Source organism: Misgurnus anguillicaudatus, chromosome 19 (genome assembly GCF_027580225.2).
Source record: "Misgurnus anguillicaudatus chromosome 19, ASM2758022v2, whole genome shotgun sequence".
In the NCBI taxonomy this organism is placed as follows: domain Eukaryota; kingdom Metazoa; phylum Chordata; class Actinopteri; order Cypriniformes; family Cobitidae; genus Misgurnus; species Misgurnus anguillicaudatus.
In genome coordinates this window covers 25,213,477-25,241,200 of record NC_073355.2, presented here as the reverse complement: position 1 = coordinate 25,241,200, position 27,724 = coordinate 25,213,477, and the positions used below count along the sequence as shown (strand labels likewise).

Here is a 27,724-nt window from a genome sequence, read left to right as displayed (position 1 = left end):
TAGATCGCAGGTAACACGGCGTGCGGCCGAAGGATTCAGTCTACGCAGGTCGCAGGCTGCATACGTCATCAAGCCTGGTTTATTTAAATTAACTGAGCATTACATTCGCAAGTCATAAGCATATTACATCAATTTACAATTAACTTAGAATAATTGTCAGCTTTATAATTGTTAATATTCTGAAATAAGTCTGTCTTGATGACGTATACCGCCTACACATGCAACCTCCGTGCAACCAGCGTGAGTGTAGTCTGAAAGCGCGAAAGGCGGAGCTTGAATTTCAGGAATGTCCCTTGTCGGCGAATGTATTTCAAAGATGGAGGCACAACATGGATTCAGCCAGAGAGCGATACGGCGGTATGTATTTTAAATAGCAGATTCTACACTTACGAGAATACTTTGATTAGTGGAGTGGAAGTAATTACACATGAATGAGCACATACTTTTGAAAGAAAACATGGGTTTTTGCTAAGAATTAACTAAAAGAAGTACACAGTGGAGCTTTAAGTAGGTTTTTAGACCAGTAACTTTACTTTTACTTAAGTAAAATATTATTAAAGTAACTTTACTTTTACTTGAGTACAATATTTTAGTACTCTTTCCACCTCTGCACGCCCAACTGCTTTTTTCACACTTTGCCTACGTTTAGCATGAGGAAACAACTCTATAACTGTGTTAATAAGTCAGAATACTTGAAATACCATTGAACCCCTATTTTAAGTGCATGTGTGTGTCTCTGTCTGTGTGTCTGCGCGCACGTGTGTGTCTGTGTGTGCATGTCATTTAGGGAGAATGCATATCATTTTCAGGGACCACGTACACGTGTTTTCTATAACAACCATTAAATCTGTGTATGCATTGCATATTCAAACGTTAATACCATTCCATAAAAGACTAAAAAACTTAAGACTAGACTAAGACTAAAACTCTTATGATATTTCGCCAACTAAAACTAGACTAAGATACTAACTTGACTAAAAGATTTCAGATGACTTAAATAAGACTAAAACTAAGTGGTGTGTTATTCAAAAGACTAAGACTAAATCAGAATTTGCTGCTAACATGAACACTGTGTCCATCTGCTTTCCCATTTTAAATTTTTTTAACTTAGTTTTTTTAGTCTGACTCAGGCCCATCAACTTCTTTGTCATCAATCCAAAATTCAATTCAGCTAAAGAATAACACAGACAGGTAATAGTCTACAGAATTATAAAGTCTAGAACACTCATATATTTATGCTTAAAGAGCCACACAGATCCAAAATCGAAACTAACCTTTATTGCAGTGTGTCGTGTAGCTGTCTATCAATGTAAACAACGTGTAAAGTAGTTGAACCAAAAAGTGCACGATTAATAAAGTTATTGGCTTCTAAAGCAGGGAGTCGACTCTGAATCGCTGAAACGAGTCGATATAGGGAGTGAGTCTTCTTCCTGACATTATCCACGTCACACAAACTTATCCACGTCACATGAGATACTAATCTCCGCCTACAGCCTTGCCTGCGGGAGAAACGAAAACTATGACCCGCCCGCAGCTAGCTAGTGTGTGAGTGTAAACATCAGCTCACGCTGTTTTCAGCTTTTGTTGTTTTCACTACCAAAGGAGACTTTTTCAAGGAGGGATATTCTAAACGTGTCTGGCTGTGAAGAATCAGTGGTTAAAATAAATTTTTAACGGAGGGATTTAGACGTTTGGATATGAAAGATGGTAGTACCCACTTTATTTGTGGGGTAATTTTAAATTTATATTTTGAGAAAATTACAGTGTTTTTTGACCTTGCATGCATTTAAACCTGTTGTCCGGGACTTATAAATAGTGATAGGATGCTTAAAATTGTCATCTTACTGGCTCTTTAAATATACACATAGGGGCGGTTTCCCGGACAGGGATTAGACTAGTCCTAGACTAAAACATTTTTAAGAGCTGTCCAAACTGAAAAAAACTTGCACTTACATGTCTTAAAATACATCATTGCCCTTTGCTTTGCCTCAAAATGCACACAGGTAATGTTTTTAGTAAGGCATGTTTGTTAAAACGAATTATATTTCCTAATTAAACTAAGGCCTAGTCCTGGATTAAGCTAATCCCTGTCCGGGAAACTGCCTCATAAAGTTTAAACTCATCAACTATATTCATCCATCTTGCGTTTAATATCGTTTATCTGAACTACACAACAATGGATTAAGATGCAAGGCATTAAGAGAACTGAATTTCTAATTATAGGCTGCTCACGGTCATGTGGGATGCTAATTTTATCCATCCTAAACTTTTATAGAGTAATATCCCTTAAATCTACTAATTTAATAAACAATATATTATTATTATTATTATTATTATTATTATTATTATTATTACAATATTATTATTTAAACGTTACCACTTAAAAACTCATAATTGTCGGTCTGTTCTACTGTAACTCTATGAAGCTGACAGTAACTTCCGGGAGCTTTTGAGCTGCTCCATGATCCACGATTGCTGTAAAAAAACCCTGTAAAAAAGTTGAAGTAACTCCCTCTCTCTGGATGCACCAAGGGAACGACACTCATTTTGTCTGTCTCTTTATTATTTCACAGGTAAAATATTATGCACTTTAAACATTCCTCTGATTGCTTGTATGATGATAGGAAGGTTTAAGAACGTATTTGTAAAGTGTTTTGAGTATCTTTTTCATGTTCTAATGTGTTTTATACGAATTGAATTAACTAGATGGTCACAAATGCAAACGATTTATTGTTTAGCAAATGCATTCAAAAGTATTAAGTTATACAGCATTGTTGTGATGTTTAAGTGCATTGGCAAGCCGAGGTTGCCTGTTATTTTTGTGTTTTAATTGAGTAGTTAAGTATATCTGTTGCAACAATTCATTCGCCATTTTGACTGCTTTTGTGCACATGCTTAATAAGTGATACGAGTCAATGAGGATAAAATGGTGTTAGGATTTTAGATGTATTATTGGTTTATGCATTCTGTCTGTTTAAGTGACACACATCATCTTTCCAGTTATGTGAGTAACAAGAGTGACATTTATGTGAATCTTTATTATTATTTTCTGCACTCTTCTTTATACATAATATGTATAAATCATATATTGCCTTTATGTGAAAACAGGTTAGGGAATACAGGTGTGTATGTATCCATATAACTTGTGTACATGTGTGAGTCATATATCAGTTATGTGCAGCTGAAGTTATTTTTGTATGTAACTCAAGAAATGTTTACAGTTACTAAAGTTTGATGATCTAAGAAGTAAACTGATGCACCAAGGGAACGACTCTCATTTTGTCTGTCTCTTTATTATTTCACAGATACACAGTGCTTCACTGCCTGTGTGTCCTTTGCTGCCAGCTCAGATATCCCCTACTGTAGGTCTGATCTCGGTAACAAATGCATCACAATATCACCTTTCTCAAATAAGCACTTTTTATGAATCTCCACGTTGTTCTGCTTTTGTCTTCTCTTCACTATGAAGATGATAACAAGAGCAGAGAAGATAAGAAGTACAGCTGACACACCGGCACCAATGACAGGAAGCAAAGAGGCTGAAAGAGAGACATTTTCAAGTTATTCTTTCTTTACCAGCAGTTAATCTTGTGCTTAATTTTATCAGGCAAAATGCAACAAGTTACAAAAGAAATCTGCCTGTTCACATGAAAATATGTCGCTCAGAGAAACAATAACACAGCCAAAACACACTGCAGGATTTTTAACCAATAAGATAACATTTTACATCAATAAATAAAATTTTGTCACTCGTTAAATCTTGGTTTCGATGTTATGTGTTTATAGGACAGCTTAAGCTTCAAGTCTGGTTAGTACACAATGTTCAAACATCTATAACTCACCTCTGATAGAGATGATCAGCAGGTCAGACGCATCTGAATGGAAGGTACGTGAGGACACATTCACTTTATAAACACAACTGTAGTTTCCCTCATGTGAATAATCTGCCTCAGGAAAGATGAAGACGGCTGAGTGATTGACAGCTGGTTCATTCCTGGTGATGTTTGATCCACTGAACAGAGAGAAGAAGCCTCCAGAATACTGAGATTCAGATGAACAAGTAATAGTGAAGTTGTGACCTCTGGTGATCACTGAACCCTGAGGACCAAAGTCAAATAATCCACTGAGAGAAATATTGGGCTTCTGCAGGTTCACTAGAACACAAGAGGAAGACATGTTGACAATCTTGAACTAATATATGATTTACAAATAACTGTGACAAGTGCAGGAATGCAGAAAAGCAGCAATTCATTGTGAACACACTCACCTACAGTGATTTCAATAGTGTTACTCCTGGAAGACTTAATGGTATCATTCCTGTAAGAGTAATCACAGCTGTACTGATTCTGATGTGAGACGTCTACAGTCAGACTGAAAGTCACACTAGATACACTTGTTTCAGAGGATATTGTGGATGATCTTCTGAACAGGTGGAATTCAGCATTTACATGACATCTTCGATTAGGTGTTGTGCATCTGAATTGAATATTTTCTCCAGGAGACACAACTGAATGAGACATAATGGTAAGTGTGGGCATCTGCAGATCACCTGCAAAATATAAGTTTTTATTTAGCATGAAAAGCTCTCAGGAATTTTGTAACATTTAGATTCCACACTGATGAAGTATACTAGGGCAAGGCAATGTTGACACAAGAGGCAAAATTTAAGTAACTTTAAGGTTTGAGTCATAAGTCCAAAATAAGTTAAATTTAATAATTATGGCAAAGATAACAAACAGAAAAAGTCAAATTACTAAGTGTAAGCAGTAATGGCAATTGAATGTCTGTGGTAAAACTGTTCTTTTCTCTGATAAATATTCACTGGAGTACAAAAATAGTGTCATTTAACTGTAGTCCCTCCCAAATTATTTGACTTACCTGTACAAACAACACCAGCATCTGTATTATGATCACAGCTAAGTTGACTTTTTTCTAAGCAATTCAAAAAGGTGGTCTCAGTTCCAACACATCTTAAATGATTTTTCCAACTCACTCCACTTCCCTGACCAAATGCTGCGCTGTGAGAGGCGCTGATGGCTCTGCCACAGTTTAATTGTTTGCACACAACATCAGCATCTGTTATGTCCCAGCTCTCATCACACACAGTTCCCCATTGGCCGTTGGAAAGGAGCTCCACTCTTCCACAGCAGGAATCAGAGCCATTAACCAATCTTAACAAGTCTGATGTATGAGATGAAAGAAAACTTGTGTCAAGCTTAAAATGTATTTGATTGGTTTAAGAGATGCAGATAACATATTTCTTGTATATTTCATATATTTTTGCAACTTTTTATTCAGTCTTTAAAAGTATCTGTATCTGAGAATCTTATGTACAGTTTTCCTTAAAACATTTACAACTTTAAAATGAAAGAAAAGACTGTTTGTTTGTTTTATTGGGCTATCCATTGAGTAAAGTGTGGGCACTTAGAATTTAAAGGATGAATATTCTCATACCTGAACACATAACACCAGCATCATTACTGTGGCCACAGTTATGTGATCCTAGTGGATTGTGATTGCACTGTATTATGCTGCTCTCACTTCCAGAACATTCAACATTATCCAGCCAGATTGGGTCACTCCCCTGACCAAAAGAAGCCTCACTGTTTGCATTAAGAGCTTTTCCACATCCCACCTGTCTGCACACCACAGCAGCATCATTAATGTCCCAAGAGTCATCACACACAGTTCCCCAACGACCATCATGAAAGACCTCAACTCTACCAGAGCAGCGATTATTACCATTGACCAGTCTAACATCACCTCCTGAAAAACAAGACAACTTCATTATAATTCAATCCGTGCCAAACTCTTACATTGTGCTATCGCGATTGGTACCGTGCAAGTGATTTGAGAAATCAAACAGTGCAGCCAGTCTGTTCTCGAATTGCTCTTACAATACTTTGATGTCATACAGTACACATGCTGGTCTGAGCAGCACCAAGTTAAACCCTGCATCCAAAATCGGCAAATCAGTACACTCTTAAAATAATGGTGCTAGATAATACTAAAAGCTCGTAATAATAATGGAGCCATTTTTAGCACTCCCAATCAGTGTTGGGGGTAACGAGTTACAAAGTAACGGATTACAGTAATTATATTACTTTTTTGGGTAACGAAGTAAAGTAACGCATTACACTAATAATATTGGTAACTACACTACTTTACTAGACTATAGGAACGCGCTTTCCTGCCTTACCCAAGCAGTGTTTGCCTGTGTGTAAAGTTCTGTCTGTTTAAGTGGTGCGTGCATGCGTGTGCCGTTGCCATAGAGATTGATTTGACGTAGCTGCTGGTGCAAAGGGGAGCGGGAAATGAAGACGGTGGGTTTCGGCCACTGGGGCGATATTCCCATTACTTTCAGCTTATTGCTCGAAAGGACAAAAATATTCATGTGAAATGCACGCTATGCCCAGACGACAAGTGTCTTTCAACTGCTGACAACGCGATGAGCAACCTGTCTGAGCATTTGTAAGCCCAGCATGGAAATACAACACTTGTGGCGAAAGATCCTGCTTAACGTTACCGGTCATTTAAAGGAGTCACTCATCATCAGTGCATGGATTAAAGTTTTCCGTCGCTAGGCGGATTTCCGTCAACTGTAAAATTATTAAATTCACTTTTCATAAAGACGACGTGATCAAAGCCTGGAGTGGAGCCAAATCACGTTCATCTCTCCACTGTAAGGGTTCTGTAATCACTCACTACGCAACGGATCCACTCCGGGTTTTCTGTCTGTTTCACGTTAAGCTGAGGTAACATTTTATTTCAGCTAACATGGACAAACTGATAATGCAGGAAGGTTTCAATGTTTTGGAGATCGATAAAGGTGTAAAAGACCACTGGAGATTGACTTGGCTTAGCGAAATGATGAAGATTGGCAAGCCTTTCAGTTCGTGGGATAAGAAAACCGAACAGCCAGGTACCTTAAGTGTCTTTGCAAAGTATGACTAGTGGTCCTGTATTTTGAGGGTAAATGATTTCTCCCGTATGTGATCACCCGTGTCCCGTTTTTGACTGCTATGCTGATTTAACCAGTGGCTGATACAACGGGTTTGTTAAACTCGTAGGTAAACTTGTGGTGGCATCCAAATCCCGTGAGAGCGATTGACGAGGAATCATAAGAGAGAACTGCTTCCGAAATGCTCTCGCGGGACTTTGATGTCATCCACCTGTCGGTTCTTGCAGTTGCATTTGCGTGTGGTCACAACATTTGTACATATATTTAAGCACTGCAGTCTAAAAACAAGTGATTTTAAGCCACTCAAACACAAACAACAGTGCTAAATGCGCCCGGTGTTTCTGTGTAAGAGTATGCAAGTTGCGCATTCGCTTCTCATTGAGCTTGTGTTGTATTTTTGCCACTTTATTGGCCTTAAATACAAATATCCGTCAAAAATCCCGTATTTGCAAGTATCCTCATATAAACACGACCATTTAGGTCTTGGGAGAAAGTAAACAGCATAAACATTGCGCATAAAATAGCACATCAGCGCTCCCTCTATTGTAACATAATATTTTTTTGATAAAGGTACAGTCATTCAATTTACAACTGTCACTATGGTTACAGAGATCGTGTGCCTATTGTACACGAGTTTAACTCGACATAATCGTTTCAGGGTTTATATTCATACATAACGTTACTGTATTAGAGCTGTGACTGTAAGCTGTTGTGTGAACAGAACTGACCCTGGATTATTCGTTTATGTAAATGCATTATATACCATGAACAAACAATGAAAAATATAGAGTATATAAGCATTAATTAATTCTTGTTTATGTCATTACAGTAATTGACAGTAGTTCATGGTGCATTAACTAATGTTAACAGTTTCAACTTCAACTGATTTCAAAAAATTATTAGTAAATGCTAAAATTAGTACATTTACAATTAATAAATAATTAATAGAAGATTAATTAAAGGTGGTGATATTCATGTTTTCTTTTTATATAGTGAGTTATTTAGCTATTTCGCCTTAATCTAAAATGCCATGCAAACTACAGCTACCTATGCCACAGGAGACTTTAATATGCAATTAATGGCAAAAAATGCTCCCCTTAAAATGCTATTGGTCTCGCCTACATACACTGTAAAAAGTCATTCTGCAGGCTTGTAGATTTGATGAAATTGAATATGTAAACTTTATTTAATAAAATTAATTTCATGTAGTTTGTTATTTTTTGTGTTAAAATTCTTTAAAAATGACTGGAATAAAAACAACTTATTGTTTTTGTGAAGGATTTAGCTATTCTTATTGTGTATCTGCGCATGTAGCGAATACTGAATAAATCCAACGTAATATTAATCAGCTGTTTTAAATTAAAAACCATTCCGGGTTGTATTGCAGGTCGTGAGTGCTGAGCAGACGGATTTAGGAAATATTTCTGTTATTGTGCCAACATTCAAAGTTTTGAAAGCATTTCAGTCGAGAATGTATGTTTTTTAAACAAGAATCTGCAGTAGGTTCATAAAGATATCGCCTATTTAAACATTTCCTTCGAGTTTTGTGGCGATGGGAGCTCCAGATAATCAGCCGGCGCTCCGCGCGTAAATATACCGGTCAACGTCGCCTCACCTCGGCCAGTCTCTGAAAATCTCCGCTGGCTGTGACGTCAATGTAGTGTTTAAACTGTGGATAAAATTCATTTCGGGTAAATTTAACGGGCAATCTTTAGTCTTATAAGTCTATAAGCAGGGTTTTTTTGTATAATTTGTTTGTAATTTGTAAATATTAATTACAATAAGGATTAATATGAACTGGGTTTGTACGTAACTTCAGCTTTAGGACCCAGGAGGTCGCATATCTAGGATGCATTCGTCGATTCGCATGCTGCGATTGGTGGTCCAGATGCAACTCATTTTGAGTGACAGAACAACTGACCAATCATACTGTTCCTCTGAATGGGTGGGTTCTCTTATCACTAACTCTCATAGTTATGTAATATGTATGTATCTATTATGACAAATTCTGTTCGCTCGCTCGCTTGGTTCGTGTTTTAAAGATAAATGTGACTTTACTGCGGTCTTTTTCGGTTTATTTAGTTTTGTGTTAACTATATCCACAAAGTATTCGAATAAATTGGTAATATAAAACTATTCTTCAATGTAAATTAATTGTGTGCTCAATTGCGACGCCCTGTGTTGAATTTTCCCGCGAGTACAGTATCATTACTGAGGGGAAATATAACATTATTCATTTAATTCCACAAAAGGTGAGTAAGATATTAAATGTATAAGTTGTCTTTTTAAAATGTTTAAGCTTTCTACATAATGTAAATTGAACATTTTATTATTATTATTAATTTCGAGACCTATTATCTAAATTGTGTGTTCGTGAAGGCCTGTAACGTACTGCAGCTTCCTGCAGGCAACGTGAAACATTGCTGAGGGAGAACTTTATTCACAACAAAAGGTGAGGAATGTTATTAAATGAATATATTGTACATATTATATTGTGTATATAGTGTATGTGTGTATGTATATACACATGTGAGTAACTTGGCTAACAAATAAATATGTGACTGTCGTGTGACAGAAAAAAAATGTAGGGAAAAGATTTGCCCTAATTATAAATATAGATTATATATCTTTTCAAACATTTTTTGATATTATTTGTAATTCCAATGAGAATTTTTTTTATCAGTTTTCAATATTATTGCACATTTCAAACATACCTAATAAGCCACAAACTCAGATGAACTCCATTGCACATATCTTCCAGTTTTCTTTAAAACATTTTAATATACAAGTTTAATGTGTGGATTATTTCAATATTAAAGCTGTATACATTTATAAAGGTTTTAAGACATATTTGCTGTTTAATGTTGCAGGATAAAGATGAAGATGCGGGACTTGAGCAGCTTGTGATGGCTGTAATTGTAAAGAATGGATCTTCTAGGAGTGGAAGCCCAAAGGATGCTGGAATTGTTATTGAGGCCTTAAAGGTGTTCACAGGGCATGCTTTATCCTTGGATCTATGCATTGAATCTCCAGTATCCCATGCATCTTTTCAGGTGTTTCAGAAACTTTTCTTGGAGCAGGATTCTTCAAAACTTATAAACTGATTACAGTACAGTAAGTCTAAACTGCTGTCTGATTTTCTGGGTGTGAATCAATGTAACAGAACACAAACATGGAACCTTTCGTCGGGAAATGTGGACGGTTTTCTTTAAAGACTGTAAAATACTTTTTGAAGTTTACACTGTTACAAATACATCATTAAAGTGAGATGCTTTCCTGTTCTTTTGACTGCAATAAAATAAGAATTGATTCATCTTTGTCTGTCATTCTGAAATCAGATATAATACTCATTACTATAAAAATATTAATGGATGATGTTAAATTAAAATAGTATAATTTAATAGAATTTATTGTATAGTGCTAGGTCTTTGTCCTGTATACCCAATATTTTGTTTAAATTTAAATTAATTTCTAATTGCAAATTGCAGATTACCTTTTTGAATGGGTTACTATTAAGGAGTTTATGTAGTGATTCTAACACAATTTTTATTTGTGGAATTTAATTAATGATATTGCTTGTAATCTGTTGCCACACTTTTATTGAGTAGATATGGCATAATATTTTTTATTGTATAGTGCTGGATCTTTGTCTAGTATACACAATATTTTTGTTTAAATTTTAATAAAAATTTTAATTGCAAATTGCAGTTTGGCTTTTTGAATATGTAAATATTAAGGAGTTTATAGAGTAAATCTAAATCAATTTTGATTTGTTGAATGTAATTAATGATATTGCTTGTAATCTGTTGCCACAATTTTATTGAGTAGATGGGGCATATTATTTTTTACAGTGTAGAGTGTTAGTTAAAGGAATATGACTTGGCCTGAAAAAAATTTCAGTCAGAAGAATTTTTTTTAACTTTAATCCATGCATAAGCCGACCCCGCCTAAACCATGTCCATGTATCTATGTGGTAAATAAAAAAAAAGGAAAGTAAAGTAATAAGTAGTGAAGTTACTTTTCAAATGCAGTAACTAGTAAAGTAATCTCATTACAATTTAAAGAAGTAACTAGTAACTAGTAACTAATTACATTTTTTGAGTAACTACCCCAACACTGCTCCCAATCACCTATATAGCATCTCTGTAGAACCATAAGTGGTGCTAAGGAATGACAAGTGTTCAATGGTTTCAAATGGAAGCGTGGTGCTTTTTATAAATGACAGAAGCTAGTATATTTTTCCGCGCTGATAGCCGAGTTGAAAAATGTCAACCTGACGTTTTCAGCTGCATTTAAAGCTGTGGTGTAAACACCCCTTTATGGTTCAACATAGCACAATATGGTTCTACCCAGGTTCTCTATTGGTGCAGTTTATCACTTTTAGTGCTATTAAGCAACATTTTTTTAGATTGTATGTGTAGTAGGTCAAATCAGTATGTGTAAAAATAATATGTCTAAAATCTTAATATGTAAAAACAATAGGCAAGAATTTCATTATCAGGCACAATTCAACAAGTTACCAAGTGAAAGAAATTTGTCTGTTCACATGAAAAGATGCAGCTCACAGAAACAATATCACAGCCAAAACACACTGCAGGATTTTTGACCAATAAGATAACATTTTACATCAACAAATAACATTTTGTCACTCGTTAAATCTTGGTTTCGATGTTATGTGTTTACAGGAGAGTTTAAGCTTCAAGCCTGGTTAGTACCAGTGGTGGACAGTAAAGAAGTAAATGTAATTCGTTACTGTACTTAAGTAGTTTTTTCGCGTATCTGTACTTTACTCAAGTACTTTTATTTTGGGAGACTTGTACTTTTACTTTACTACATTTTAAAGTCAAATATCTTACTTTTTACTCAACTACATTTTGAAAATTCAGTCGTTCCTTCTTATTTATCAGTGGATAAAAAACGTAACTGGGCAAACTAAAGCTGCACAAAAAAATATAATATGCACGCGTGACACGTCAATCCACCAATCAGGGTACAGCATGCGCTTCGTTGAACTTGTTTTGGTTGCCGCGCTGGTTCACGTAAGCTACGCGAGTGCAGCAGCCAGCGTATCGTTTGGAGAGTGAATCCGCATTCAACAATGGAGGAAATAACTTGACCCGCCACAACAACAATGGCCTTATTTACGCAAGTTTTTTAAAGTCCTTGAATAAAAGAACGAGTCCTTTGTGTCTTCTCTGCCTGCCTTGAAACTGTGATATTTCTTTTAACAAGAACACTCCTTCAAATCTAAGGAAACGCGTAGAGGTAAGCCATTTTTATTCTGGTTATATTTTTAAATGAGCAATCTTAACAGTAGCTTGCAGAAAACTGTTTCATTGTGTAGTTGAAATATATACAATGTTATCATGAAAGAATTTTAAGCAAGTTAGCCATGCAGGCTGAACTATTTTTAGCCGTATAGTTAGCTGTTATAGCTGTTTCACTTAAGTTGATTGTATTTGAAGCTCAGTGCTGTGTTATTGTGCAATGACAATCAATCGCTATCAACACTGTTGTAAAATATAAATGACATTTTGACTAGCCATGCAGTGTATGCTTAAACAGGCAGGTGTATTGGAGGGCTCCCTATTAACTGAGATTGTATTAATATATTTTGGAAGCAAAACTTTTGAAAATAACATTTATTTATGTATTACAATATACATATGACATGCTAAAGCATATGAAATGTTTCTGAAATTATACTTTGTAAGGCTTATTGTATTTGTCAAAGCAAGGGAGACTGATTTCTAGATGTGTATTTATGTTTTGAATCTTTTCTTTTGCAGAGAAAGCATGGTAGCCAACATTAAAAGGTATGTTACTGTAACATCATCAAGGAAAAGAAACCTGGAAAGTGAGGAGGCTCCATCAACCTCCAGCTACTAAAAGAAAACTCCTGTGAACCTGTGCTTAATTCAAGTTTTTACTACACTTAGGGGTGGTTTCCCGGACAGGGATTAGCTTAAGCCAGGACTAGGCCTTAGTTTAATTAGGAAATATAACTAGTTTTAACAAACATGCCTTACTAAAAACGTTACCTGTGTGCATTTTGAAGTAAAACAAAGGGCACTGATGTATTTTAAGATATGTAAGTGCAAGCTGTTTTCAGTTTAGACAGCTCTTTCATTTATTTTAGTCTAGGACTAGTCTAATCCCTGTCTGGGAAACTGCCCCCTAAACTGTTAAATAATTTAACAAATAAATCTTGAAATGAGACTTATTGCTCTCAAAGCCTTTTATTTCATTTGATGCTAAAGGATTTTTTTTTTTGCTTTAAGGTTTTAGGCTTATGATAATTTTAATAGACATCAGTGTTTGATTAATTAATGTCCTTCTATTAATAGATTGGTGAGCCAAGAGAGTTTTTTCTCATAGTTTGAGTTTTGTGACAAAAATAATACGGCCATTATAAATCACAGTACTTTTGTACTTAAGTACATTTTGACGCAGATACTTTTGTACTTTTACTCAAGTAAAAATTTTAAGCAAGTACTTTTACTTGAGTAATATTTTACCCTGGGTGTCTTTACTTTTACTCAAGTACATGATTTGTGTAATTCGTCCACCACTGGTTAGTACACAATGTTCAAACATCTATAACTCACCTATGATAGAGATGATCAGCAGGTCAGATGCATCTGAATGGAAGTTCCGTGAGGACACATTCACTTTATAAACACAACTGTAGTTTCCCTCATGTGAATAATCTGCCTCAGGAAAGATGAAGACGGCTATGTGATTGACAGCTGGTTCATTCCTGGTGATGTTTGATCCACTGAACAGAGAGAAGAAGCCTCCAGAATACTGAGATTCAGATGAACAAGTAATAGTGAAGTTGTGACCTCTGGCGATCACTGAACCCTGATGACCAAAGTCAAACAATCCACTGAGAGAAATATTGGGCTTCTGGAGGTTCACTAGAAAACAAGAGGAAGACATGTTGACAATCTTGAACTAATATATGATTTACAAGTATCTGTGACAAGTGCAGAAAAGCAGCTATTCATTGTGAACACACTCACCTACAGTGATTTCAATAGTGTTACTCCTGGAAGACTTGATGATGTCATTCCTGTAAGAGTAATCACAGCTGTACTGATCCTTATGTGAGACATCTGCAGTCAGACTGAAAGTCACACTAGATACACTTGTTTGAGAGGATATTGTGGATGATCTTCTGAACAGGTGGAATTCAGCATTTTCCTGACATCTTGGATTAGGTGTTGTGCATCTAAACTGAATGTTTTCTCCAGGAGACACAACTGAATGAGACATAATGGTAAGTGTGGGCGTCTGGAGATCACCTGCAAAATATGAGTTTTTATTTAGCATAAAAAGATCTCAGGAATTTTGTAACATTTAGATTCCACACTGATGAAGTATACTAGAGCAAGGCAATGTTGACACAAGAGGCAAAATTTCAGTAACTTTAAGATTTGAGTCATAAGTCCAAAATAAGTTATATTTAATATTATGGCAAAGATAACAAACATAAAAAGTCAAATTACTAAGTGTAAGCAGTGATGGCGATTGAATGTTCAAAAGCTTTCATAGCCAATGTCTGTGGTAAAACTGTTCTTTTCTCTGATAAATATTCACTGGAGTACAAAAATAGTGTCATTTAACTGTAGTCCCTCCCAAATTATTTGACTTACCTGTACAAACAACACCAGCATCTGTATTATGGTCACAGCTACGTTGACTTTTTTCTAAGCAATTCAAAAAGGTGGTCTCATTTCCAACACATCTTAAAGGATTTTTCCAACTCACTTCACTTCCCTGACCAAATGCTGCACTGTGAGAGGCGCTGATGGCTCTGCCACAGTTTAATTGTTTGCACACAACATCAGCATCTCTTATGTCCCAGCTCTCATCACACACAGTTCCCCATTGACCGTTGTAAAGGAGCTCCACTCTTCCACAGCAGGAATCAGAGCCATTAACCAATCTTAACAAGTCTGATGTATGAGATGAAAGAAAACTTGTGTCAAGCTTAAAATGTATTTGATTGGTTACAAAGATGCATATAACATATTTCTTGTATATTTCGTATACTTTTGCAACTTTTTACTCAGTCTTTAAAAGTATCTGTATCTGAGAATCTTATTGAAACATTTTAAAACTTTAAAATGAAAGAAAAAACTGTTTGTTTTATTGGGCTATCCACTGAGTTAAGTGTGGGCACTTAGAATTAAATGGATGAATATTCTCATACCTGAACATATAACACCAGCATCTTCTTGGTGTCCACAGTCATGTGATCCAAGTCCATTGTGTTTGCACTGTTTTATGCTGCTCTCCCTTCCAGAACATGCAACATTATCCAGCCAGATCTTGTCACTCCCCTGAGCAAAAAAAGCCATACTCTTTGCACTAAGAGCTTTTCCACATCCCAACTGTCTGCACACCACAGCAGCATCATTAATGTCCCAAGAGTCATCGCACACAGTTCCCCAACGACCATCATGAAAGACCTCAACTCTACCAGAGCAGCGATTATTACCATTGACCAGTCTAACATCACCTCCTGAAAAACAAGACAACTTCATTATAATTCAATCCATGCCAAACTCTTACATTGTGCTATCATGACAGACTAGTAAAAAAATCATTTTTGGGCATGTGTTAATAAATAAAACAAACCAAAATGTTGAATGCTCACAAAAAATATTTTTTCCATTATCTTCCATTATGTACTTGATATATTCTAATGTTGAAACAATCACAGAAATCATCTTACAACAGCATTTATGTCTTTATTATATATGTTTTTATTTAACCTTTATTAAGTAAGCATGTGAACATGTTCTTAGTTGAAACGGCGACCTGGCCAAGACAAAGCAAGGTTCAAGACGACAAATAGTTACACATAAAAATTACACAAATTACACATTAAATACACAAGGAAATAGATGAGGTACAAGTTTTCTAGAGAATAAATTCAAATAACAGTATATAACAATTAATATATCCTAATCTGTAATAAAAGATCTAGAGCAAAGATAAATGTAGTATAAAATTATAAAAAAGGGAGGTCAGCATGTACAACAAATGGGCAAAAGCTCTAATAGTTGTACTTTAAAAGAAGTGGGAGAGATGGTGTTTTCAAGTTTCATGGTCTTTTGTAACTCATTCCAGTCGTATGGAGCTGCAAACTGGTAGGAGCTACGGCCAGAAGAAGTATTTACTTTAGGTATTACTAGAGAAATATACCTGCTAGAGCGCAGGTTACGAATGGATGATGCATTGGTGAGAAGAGAGTTCAAATACAGAGGGGTTTTGCTTAAAATTGATTTATATATAAAATGGTACCAGTGGGTCAGGCGTCGAGTATGTAAAGAAGGCCAACCCACTAGTGCATCTAAATCACAATGATGGGTACTAAAAGAGGCATTGGTAACAAAACGAATGGCACTGTTATAGACCACATCTAACCTTCACAAAAGATGTAGAGGCAGTTCTATAAATGACATCCCCAAAATCTAGTATTGGTAGGACAGTCATTTTACTAGTGTATGTTTGGCAGCATAAGTAAAAGAAGCTTTATTTCTGAATAAAAAGCCAATTCTAGATTTAATTTTGGTTTGCCGCTCGTTAGGTGGATGTCTGATACATTTAACATTTATATACCGCCAATACCATTATGATCACATATTAACATTTGTACCATATTTGTACCGACTGAAATTTCGCTGTTTACATATCACACCCTTTCAAAATTCAAAGTTAAGAAGCCTTGCTCCTATCAATTTACAACATAAAAATGTGTAACCCAGCTAAGAAGAGGAAATTCAGACAGAATTTAATATTTGGACAAACAAATATTGTATTATTTATGGTCCTGCACCTTCCACAGAAGATTTTATATATAAAGCGTTTTTTTTTAGATTTAATCTTAGACTGTGCGTACGCTCAAATCCACTCCAACGCTGAGATTTATAAAATTCGTCTTTGACGTGGAAAAGTACTTACCTCCACGTCAGGTTCCGACTTGACGTACGCACGTTTCCTTGTGGCAATATTGCAGTATTGCAGGTAGGCATATTCGAAACTTTTACAGCATCAACATCATCTGTATAAGAGCTTAGATCGGGCCCCAAAAACATAACCGAACCCTTGCACATTGTGTCTGTGCCTTACCCGACCGACACATTAACTGTAAATATGAGCCTGAGCCCAAATTAAACCCACCAATGTTTTAATAGTGCGCAGTGATGTTCTCAACTACAATTCAGAGTTGTTTGAACTACAGAAATCTGTGCAGAATTATCGTAATAAACTAATAAACTAATGCAACAAGGACAAAGCATGTAATGTAAATGTTACAGAACATGTGCTTTATTGAATGAAAGTAAAAACGATTGAATTTAATGATTAAAATGACGTGAAAGGAACTAAATTGTTAAGCCTTGATGTACAAGGGACATGCGACATTTAGGAGTGATATGTATTTCAAAAAATAATATAAATTATTCCCATGCATCGATTTTAATGTTAAACATCTGTAAATCCAAATGAATCCATATGGAATATATTCTGACAGTTTAAGATACGATCTTTGAATTTTAAAGTTGAAAATATCTTAATTTTACACCGCAGACAGGACACATGCCAAACTGAAACAAATATTATGTTTACGTGTAAAACTATATTTAAATGAAACCCGTGAATTGAAAGGTCCATTAATAATCGCCTTAACTCGAGTGATGTCAATAAAGTTTCCATGTTAGAATTTAGAAATATTAAAAACTTTAGCAAACGACAGCAAAGATGTTTTCTTAACACTCGCCATTGTAGCAGTCAGAGAATTTGACCTTTGACAATTTAATATTTATATGCTAATGAATTAAATAAGGGGCGTTTACAAGGCGGAATTCTAAGAGCATTCAGCTGCGCACAATTTCAAGATCATTTGTGATTTATAAACCACAGATCTGGAAAAGAGGCGTACGCTCCTTTTCTCTGAATCACACGTACAATCATGGTCTTAGATGAAATGTAGGATAGTTCCTACGTCGCACTTTTATAAATGAGGCCCCAGATACAAAACCATCTAAGTGCATCTGACATGTTTTCTTGTAAATGAGCATTTTTTATCAGGCTCTTAATGAATTATGCCAACAAATCTGTATTTTTTAATGACCTGAGGCCAGGATAAGATGGTTTTGAAGCACAAGTCTTTGATGAACATATAACACGTGCCATGAGGATTTGGTTAATATCATGACCTCATATTTGATGTAGGTGGCATTTAGCGGCTTTTGCATCTGAGCTCCTCATTTCAAACATTCTGGAAGGAGGTTATTGAGTTGAATCAGGTGTTGAGGAGACATCTAAAACATTCTGGGATGGGGCAGAGGTCTGGAGTTAAGGAACAGAGTTCCTCAAATCAATATTTTTTTTACCTAATAGTGAAATTGATCACCAAAAACATAGAATTGTTTGCTATTTTTACTAGGTCTTAGTAAGAATCTGATCAGCAATTATAGTATGTGCTGGGGAGAAAATTAATGTTGTCAGTAAGCTTAAAAAAAATTGAGATTGCATGGATAAATATTATCATACCTGAACATATAACACCAGCATCATCACTGTGTTTACAGTTATGTGATTTATTGTTATTGCACTGTATTAGGCTGCTCGCACGTCCAGAACATGCAACATCATCCAGTAAGATTGGGTCACTGCCCTGGCCAAAATAAGCCCCACTGTCTGCAGTAACTGCTTTTCCACATCCCAATTGTCTGCACACCACAGTAGCATCATTAATGTCCCAAGAGTCATCACACACAGTTCCCCAACGACCATCATGAAAGACCTCAACTCTACCAGAGCAGCGATTATTACCATTGACCAGTCTAACATCACCTCCTGAAAAACAAGACAACTTCATTATAATTCAATCCATGCAAAACTCTTACATTGTGCTATCACGATTGGTACCGTGCAAGTGATTTAAGAAATCAAACAGTGCAGCCAGTCTGTTCTCGAATTGCTCTTACAATACTTTGATGTCATACAGTACACATGCTGGTCTGAGCAGCACCAAGTTAAACCCTGCATCCAAAATCAGTAAATCAGTACACTCTTAAAAAAAATGGTGCTAGATAATACTAAAAGCTCATAATAATAATAATAATGTAGCCATTTTTAGCAATCCCAATCACCTATATAGCACCTCTGTAGAACCATAAGTGGTGCTAAGGAATGACAAGTGTTCAATTGTTTCAAATGGAAGCGTGGTGTTTTTTTTAAATGACAGCAGCTAGCATATATTTCTCTGGTGATAGCCGAACTGAAAATGTCAACCTGACATCATTTAAAGCTGTGGTGTACACATCCCTTTATGGTTCAACATAGCACAATATGGTTCTACCCAGGTTCTCCATTGGTGCAGTTTATCACTTTTAGTGCTGTTAAGCACAATTTTTAGATTGTATGTGTAGTAGGTCAAATCAGTATGTGTAAAAATAGTATGTCTGATATCTTAATATGTAAAAAACAATGGACGAGAAGTACACTATCAGGCACAATGCAACAAGTTACCAAGTGAAAGAAATTTGTCTCTTCCCATGAAAAGATGCAGCTCACAGAAACAATATCAAAGCCAAAACACACTGCAGGATTTTTGACCAATAAGATAACACTCTAGAGTTTAAGCTTCAAGTCTGGTTAGTACACAATGATCAAACATCTATAACTCACCTATGATAGTGATGAGCAGCAGGTCAGACGCATCTGAATAGAAGTTCCGTGAGGACACATTCACTTTATAAACACAACTGTAGTTTCCCTCATGTGAATAATCTGCCTCAGGAAAGATGAAGACGGCTAAATGATTGACAGCTGATTCACTACTGATGATGTTTGATCCACTGAACAGAGAGAAGAAGCCTCCAGAATACTGAGATACAGATGAACAAGTAATAGTGAAGTTGTGACCTCTGGTGATCACTGAACCCTGAGGACCAAAGTCAAATAATCCACTGAGAGAAATTTTGGGCTTCTGCAGGTTCACTAGAAAACAAGAGGAAGACATGTTGACAATCTTGAACTAATATATGATTAACAAGTGTCTGTGACAAGTGCAGGAATGCAGAAAAGCAGCAATTCATTGTGAACACACTCACCTACAGTGATTTCAATAGTGTTACTCCTGGAAGACTTAATGGTATCATTCCTGTAAGAGTAATCACAGCTATACTGATTCTGATGTGAGACGTCTACAGTCAGACTGAAAGTCACACTAGATACACTTGTTTGAGAGGATATTGTGGATGATCTTCTGAACAGGTGGAATTCAGCATTTTCCAGACATCTTGGATTAGGTGTTGTGCATTTGAACTGAATGTTTTCTCCAGGAGACACAACTGAATGAGAGATAATGGTAAGCGTGGGCGTCTGCAGATTACCTGCAAAATATGAGTTTTTATTTAGAATGAAAAGCTCTCAGGAATATTGTAACATTTAGATACCACACTGATGAAGTATACTAGGGCAAGGCAATTTTGACACAGAGGCAAAATTTCAGTAACTATAAGGTTTGAGTCATAAGTCCAAAATAAGTCTAAGTTAAATTTAATAATTATGGCAAAGGTAACAAACAGAAAAAGTCAAATTACTAAGTGTAAGCAGTAATGGCGATTGAATGTTCAAAAGCTTTCATAGCCAAGGCCTATGTCTGTGGAAAAACGTCTCAGGTTACGTATGTAACCCTTGTTCCCTGAGAAGGGAACGAGACGGAGCTTCAGAGCTGACGCTACACTCTAAAAAACGTTGGGTTGTTTTTTCAACCCAACTGCTGGGTTGAGCCAGTTGGGTTATTTTGTTGGGTTGTTTTATCAGTGTTGGGTAGTTTTTGTGTAACCCAACTTGTTGGGTTATATATTGGGTAATTTTGAAGCAGAGCCAACTTAATAGATACATATAGCTGTTTCTCAATATTACTTTCTCTAGTCCACAAAATGTATTTTAAACATAAGTTCAGGCGAGAATATGAACGCGGGAATTTACCATCACCTCAGGATTCATACACGGTTTTTCATCGACTTATCTTTGATTTATTTGAAGGAAAAGGTTTGTATCATTGTTTTTAATAATTTAAGCTATTTCTGAATGCAAAAGTATGCAAAATGATGGTTCACAAGACATAACTCTTATTAAAAGTTTTATTAGCTTCCGTTGGCTAGTCTGTAATGCCCAGTAAATCTATATGCTTGCTTTTAAATTATTTAAATATTTCGTTTGATCGAACGTTTTATGAAATATGTCTAAACATGGCTTTTAATAATTTTAGAAACGTTAGAATGTAACGTATTCTAATGGTTTAGAAATTCAGTTTAAAACAGATAACGTTAATATGAGGAAGAAACGTGTACGTTTTAAATAAATAATCGTTTGTTGTAAAAGTTGAAATCAAACTGATGCTTTTAATATCATGTTTAGATCATGAAACTTTAGCCTTGAGTTCACAGACAGGGTCACTTATTGTGAACTCTCATTTGGTCTGTGTAAGTTACAGACATTCTTGTCTTTTTCAAATGTTTTTGATGATGCCCACTTAAATCACAGTTTTGGCTCTTTTCCTCAGACCCTGATGGATAAAAGATTGGATATTTTTTTCCTGGAGAAGCTAAAACAATGTCACTTTGAGGTTCTGATACCAGCTTTTACAAAGTTATTTACAGGTAACATGAAAATGCACTTGTTTTTTATTATTTATATGTTGCTACTGATACAATGACGCATATCAAAGCATTTCTTTATTAAGAATCCCTGCTTATTTTGCTGTGCGTATGTCATTTTCAAAAGTGGTATGTAAGGTTGCACGATTAAAGGAATAGTTCACCCAAAAGTTATATTAAACTCATGATTTACTCACCCCCAAGCCATTCAAGATGCATATGTCCATCATTTTTTAGACGAACACATTTTGAGATATTTTAGAAAATGTCTTCGATCTTTCAGTCAATCAAATGTAATGTTACAGGGTCCACTCCTTCATGTCCAAAAAATGTGCATCCATCCTTCACAAAAGAAATCCAAATGGCTCCACGATGATAAACAAAGGTCTTCTGAGGGTAATCCGTGCCGTTTTTTTGTAGAAATATCTATTTTTAAACTTTATAAACAAAAATAACTAGCTTCCAGTAATACCGCCATCTTAGACTCCTCTGTATTCAGGACAGCTCTCATCTTGAATGCGGACGCGACCAAGATGGCGCCATTAGCAGAAGCTAGTTATTTTTGTTATATTTCTACAACAACACTGCACGGATTACCCTCAGAAGGCCTTTGTTTATTATCGTGGAGCCATATCGATTTATTTTGTGAAGGATGGATGCAAATATTTTTGGACTTGAAGGAGTGGACCCCATAACTTTACATTTGATTAACTGAAAGATCTAAAAGATTTTCTAAAATAACTGAAAATGTGTTAGTCTGAAAAAATGATGGACATATGCATCTTGGACGGCTTGGAGGTGAGTAATCATGGGTTTAATATCATTTTTGGCCCAACTATCTCTTTAATTGTATAAAATTGTCAAGCCCATCTCATCGGTAAAGCCGGTTCTGTGATTAGAAGTAAATTGCCATCATCTGAAAACAGGTGAAGCACCATTTACTACACGCAGCCGTAGTTCACTGACAAGCTAGCCCACATAGCATTCATTATCGCATAAATTTACATTAAAGTTTTATTGAAAATGAATGCATGATTTGTTATTTTCAGAGTTCACAAGAGTTCTCTGTGTTATTTCCTGACAATGCCGAAAAGCTATTTGAAACTTGGGCATTGCATTTTACAGACAGAATATTGCAACTTCCCAGCCAAGAACCAGGAGCATCAACAAATCACCTCCAGGTACACTTGGGAATACAATAGTTGTTTGCTGAGTATTATGACAGTAAAGTTACTAATTTAACCTAAAAAAAAATTCTCTACAGAACCCCATGATGATATTCCAACTCCTGTCTACAAAAGTGGGAAGAAAATTTTAAGTCTATGTAAGTAATGGAAGTATTGCAAACTTTGCGTTGCAAGCAACCTAAAACATTTAATATTTTGTTTGTGAACTAGCAAGAAGACATGTTTACAAGTAGGAATAGAGTTAAAACTCGGACAAGAAAAATTGTCTTTTACTCGCAACTCTAAAACATTAACTTTAGGGACAAACGTTAAAGGAATAGTCTACTCATTTTCAATATTAAACTATGTTATTACCTTAACTAAGAATTGTTGATACATCCCTCTATCATCTGTGTGCGTGCACGTAAGCGCTGGAGCGTGCTGCGACACTTCGATAGCATTTAGCTTAGCCCCATAAATTCAATGGTACCAATCAGAGATAAAGTTAGAAGTGACCAAACACATCAACGCCTGAAAAGTCCGCTCCCCTTCTCCCTCTCATAATGGGAGAGGGAGGGTGTTACTGCGCCCAGTCAAAGTACTCCCAAAAGTGCTATTACACCATAAAATATAGTTCCTCTTTTAAATACGCTTAGAAAAGCACTACGTTTTATTTTGTACCACCAAACTTGCTCGTATAAACGTTGATGTGTTTGGTCACTTCTAACTTTATCTCTGATTGGTACCATTGAATGAATGGCGCTAAGCTAAATGCTATCGAAGTGTCGCAGCCCGCTCCAGCGCTTACGTGCACGCACACAGACGATAGAGGGATGCACCAACTCTTCCCAGCCAAGGCAACAACATAGCTCAATACTGAAAATGAGTAGACTATTCCCCTAATGTCCAGCACTGTATTCATTACGTAATATATGCTAATAAAGTGTTGGCTATATTAAGTAATAAGGGCAAGTATGCAGGTTGTTGCAAAATCTAAAAAATTGGGCTTACTGCCAGGTAAAGTGACGTGGCAGAATCTGAAATTACTGTGAATCTGAATTATTGGCATGAACAAAGAGTATATTGTAAGGTTATTGAAATAAAACAGATATTTATACATTTCATTACAATTAAACTAGATACTACATTTGTGTGTATGAAATATGAATTGTTTTGTTTTGTATAATAATGCTGCATCATCCATTTAGAGTCTTTGCCTGCATTCTAACAAGTGTTTTGTCTGTTTTCAACAGGTTGGGACCAACATGGTTGCATTCTTCTGAGAGGCTGAGGTGACAAAACCATTCCCATTTGTCCTTGGATTGGAAGATGACGATCTCTGCCATCAAGCCTTCATTGTTTTTGACAGACAGTCACTCCAGCAATACACCCTCCTTGGTGATGTTGACATGTTTTAAACTTTTTTTATGTTTTGGACATTCATTTTACTAAGCAGTGCACATCAGTTTGGATGTTTTTGAAGCCTGTTTTTACAAACTCCCAAGAACGGAATCCCTTTCTATAAGAAGTCTGTGTAGTTATTTGTCATGCTAAGGTAATAACTCATGTTGATCATATATTGACTGTAACTTTGTGTTGATCTTATGTGTTACATTAACCATTTCTTATTACACGGTTCTCTAAAATGCTAGTTTCTAATTGGCCAGTTGTGACATTCTACTACTGCTCAAAACTAAAAACTCCAATGCTGCAAATCATTTTGACAGGTACAGTTTTATATTACACAAAAAATAAATATCAATGTCTATTAATTACATATCCGACATTAAATTTACAAATGACTAACCCAATGTGTTCGTGACATTTGTCCTGAAGAAACTGTTGGGGCTTTTTTCTGTGATGACATGATGCCAATACATTATCCCTTACTTGTACAACTTTTACTTGATCTAATTGTAATGTTAACTGGGTATCTGTCATTTTAGATTGTGAGATATAATACTAATATATTTTTTTATCAGAAAGTTGATTGTTTGTGTAGGGCTATGTACTCTTTTATTGTTCATGTGCAATAAATATGCTTTTTCAATTAAATCTATGCTTTGTTATTTATAGACACCACAATGAAAGGTATGAAAGCAATTTAAACCACACAATTTCAGCTTTAAACACATTAACCAAACGTTGGGTTGTTTCAACCCAACAAAAAGTTATTTCTACCCAACAGATGGGTTAAAAAATCAAAATATTTTGTTGGGTTAAAATAACCCAGCGTTGGGTTGGTCCATATTTAACCCAACGTTGGGTTGCAAAATAACCCAAGTTGGGTTAATTTTAACCCAACATTTTTTAGAGTGTATGGGAAAAGCCTACAGCGTGACGGCGTCTGAGTATGTATATCAAATTCGACCAATGGTTGGGCGTGACGTCATAGACGGAAGCCAGAGAGCATAAATATGGCAGAAAGGAACGCCCACTTTATCTCACATAAGCCGAAGCGGGTATTCAGGCACGCCGGAAGTATGGCCAGGAAGACGCAGCGTCTCGTTACCTTCTCAGGGAACAAGGGTTAAATACATAACCTGAGACATTCCCTTTCGAGGGAACGAGACGCTGCGTCAGAGCTGACGCTATGGGGAACGTTATACCCAATCCGCCAGACTACAAGTGCCTGTCTGTGTGTAGAAAGCACAACTGAGACCAATGCACAACTAAGACCACACGATCACCAGGAATAGAGTTGAGATCCAACTCAAAAGTGTACAAAAGTGAGTGGTGAGGGCCTGCCTGCCGCATCACAGATATCATGGATCGAGGCCCCTGCCCACAGGGCCCTATATGCAGAGGTGGAAAGTAACGAATTACATTTACTCACAGTACTGTAATTGAGTAGTTTTTTTGTGTACTTTTATTTTTTTGAGTAGTTTTTAAGATCTGTACTTTTTCTTTTACTCTTTTACTTCTTTTAATACCATGTGCATTATCTTCTGAGGTCTAGCTTCGCGTCAAGTCAAACACAACTACAGAATGTCCTCGAGAATGCGCAGGTCATTAGACATTGCAGAGAGAGAGAGAGAGAGATAGAAAGAGAAAGAAGAATAAAGGTCTGACATCAGTTACCCAGGTCAGAGAAGCTAGAAGACAATAAACGTGTCAAACGTATATAGCCATGGCACTTATCTCATTATATGCTCATTTAAACTATATGTAACATGAGGGTTCCTTCTAAACATTACACTATATATAATTTAATGAAATAATGTATGTTACCAGGAATACATCAATTACAACTTTACTATAGTGATTGTATTTACTAGCTGCTGACCACCTTCAAAAATGCATAACTCACATTTAAAAATCATTAAACAATTCCATAAATGTTTCTTAGTTTTAAAAAAGCTTTTTATTTTATTAACTTTTTGTTATTGCACTTTAATTGTAAAGATGTTCCTACAATTAAAAACAACTAGTTTAAGATGTATATTCCCTTGTCGTTTTTGAACTATAATAGAATCCTCCACCTCTCCCCCCTGTAAAAAAGTAACTTTTACTCTGAGTAAAGTTAAAATGACTTACTTTTTACTTTTACTTGAGTAGATTTTTAGACCAGTAACTTTACTTTTACTTAAGTAAAATATTATTAAAGTAACTTTACTTTTACTTGAGTACAATATTTTATTACTCTTTCCACCTCTGCCTATATGCTGCCATACCTTAAGTTGAATGCGCTCTGACGGTTAAAGTAAAGGGCCGTCAAGAGGCTTCAAAAGCACATGGGATAGCCTCGACAATCCATCTACCTAAAAGCTGCTTGGTGGCCGGGAACTCAGTCCGTGCTGAACCGAAGCATTTAAATAACTGCTCTGTTCACCGGCAGTACTATGCACATACATGTCCAGTGCATGCACTAAACACAGCAAATTAAGCGCCCTCTGGCTAAATCCTTAAAAGGTGGAGGGCTGGAAGCCTGCAATATTATGGGACATGGAATATTATTCTGAACCTTAGACCCGTAATCCGACCTAGGGTAGAAAGCCTTCACCATGCCTGGAGTGAACCCGAGGCAAGTGAGTGAAGCAGAGAGAGCCAATAAAATTCCTACCCTCTAAATGGAGGTAATAGCTAGGAGAAATATAGTTTCCAGAGTAAGAAACTTTTTTTGAAATGGTATCAATGGCTCAAATGGTGCCCCTGATAAGTCCTCAAGGACCACAGACAGATCCCACGCAGGGATCCTAAAATGACTCGCAGGCCTCAGCCTCTGAGTGCCACACAGGAAACGCATGAATAGATGGTCTCTACTTAATGAGGGACCGACCACTAAGGTATGAAAGACAGATATAACTGCCACATAAGCCTTAATGGTCAAAGGAGGCAGCCCTGCTGCAAACTGCTCCTATTAAAACTCCAGAACTATACCAAGGGGCAGTTAACTGGGTCATATAAGTGCTCTTGGCACCACGTAATTAAAGTCTTTTTTCAAATGCGTATAATTTCCTGGTGGAGGGAGCTCTGGAAGTAAAATAGTCTGCACAACCTCAGTTGAGAGACCCGTTTCTATAAGTCTGTCCTCCTCAGAGGCCAGACCCAAAAACTCTAGGCTGGGGTAAAACACAGTGCCCCTTGCCTGAGACTACCGATCCCTCCAGATCGGCCCCTGAAATCGGGAGCCGTCTAGGAGGGTGACCAGGTTCGAAAACCACACTCGGGTCAGCCAACACGGGGCTACGAGCAACAGCTGTGCCTGTGCTGCTGGACCCTCTCCAGAACTCCCAGGAGCTGAGCAATTGGGGAAAAACACACCGGAGGCCCTCAGACCCTTCCTGTGTCATGGCAACCAGTCCGAGTGGGACTGGGTGAAAGAGAGAAAACCAAAGAGTACAATGTGAATTCTCCTGAATTGCAAACAGGTCAGCTTTCGCTTGGCCGAACCTGAGCCAAATTTGCTC

General features: G+C 36.4%; 1 protein-coding gene and 2 long non-coding RNA genes across 3 annotated transcripts in view; 2 read left to right on the top strand and 1 right to left on the bottom strand.

The window, feature by feature from the left end:
• Positions 1 to 2,869: 2,869 nt before the first annotated feature.
• LOC129425252 (uncharacterized) overlaps positions 2,870 to 27,724 on the bottom strand; it is a 122,630-nt gene continuing 97,775 nt past the window's right edge. Inside the window, exons 29-40 of the mRNA XM_073856644.1 lie at positions 20,095 to 20,376; positions 19,670 to 19,981; positions 18,530 to 18,835; positions 15,180 to 15,491; positions 14,620 to 14,922; positions 13,987 to 14,268; positions 13,570 to 13,881; positions 5,455 to 5,766; positions 4,879 to 5,181; positions 4,268 to 4,549; positions 3,843 to 4,154; positions 2,870 to 3,539 (exon numbers count right to left, since the gene is read on the bottom strand). Coding sequence (XP_073712745.1) covers positions 3,358 to 3,539; positions 3,843 to 4,154; positions 4,268 to 4,549; positions 4,879 to 5,181; positions 5,455 to 5,766; positions 13,570 to 13,881; positions 13,987 to 14,268; positions 14,620 to 14,922; positions 15,180 to 15,491; positions 18,530 to 18,835; positions 19,670 to 19,981; positions 20,095 to 20,376 — 3,500 coding nt within the window. The 3' untranslated portion in view covers positions 2,870 to 3,357. The remainder of the gene's footprint in view (positions 3,540 to 3,842; positions 4,155 to 4,267; positions 4,550 to 4,878; positions 5,182 to 5,454; positions 5,767 to 13,569; positions 13,882 to 13,986; positions 14,269 to 14,619; positions 14,923 to 15,179; positions 15,492 to 18,529; positions 18,836 to 19,669; positions 19,982 to 20,094; positions 20,377 to 27,724) is intronic.
• On the top strand, positions 8,093 to 10,812 carry LOC141351063 (uncharacterized). Its single transcript, XR_012359219.1, has 3 exons — positions 8,093 to 9,213; positions 9,341 to 9,413; positions 9,832 to 10,812. It is a non-coding gene; the product is annotated as an uncharacterized lncRNA (long non-coding RNA).
• On the top strand, positions 22,398 to 25,126 carry LOC129436013 (uncharacterized). Its single transcript, XR_012359221.1, has 3 exons — positions 22,398 to 22,829; positions 22,913 to 22,972; positions 24,068 to 25,126. It is a non-coding gene; the product is annotated as an uncharacterized lncRNA (long non-coding RNA).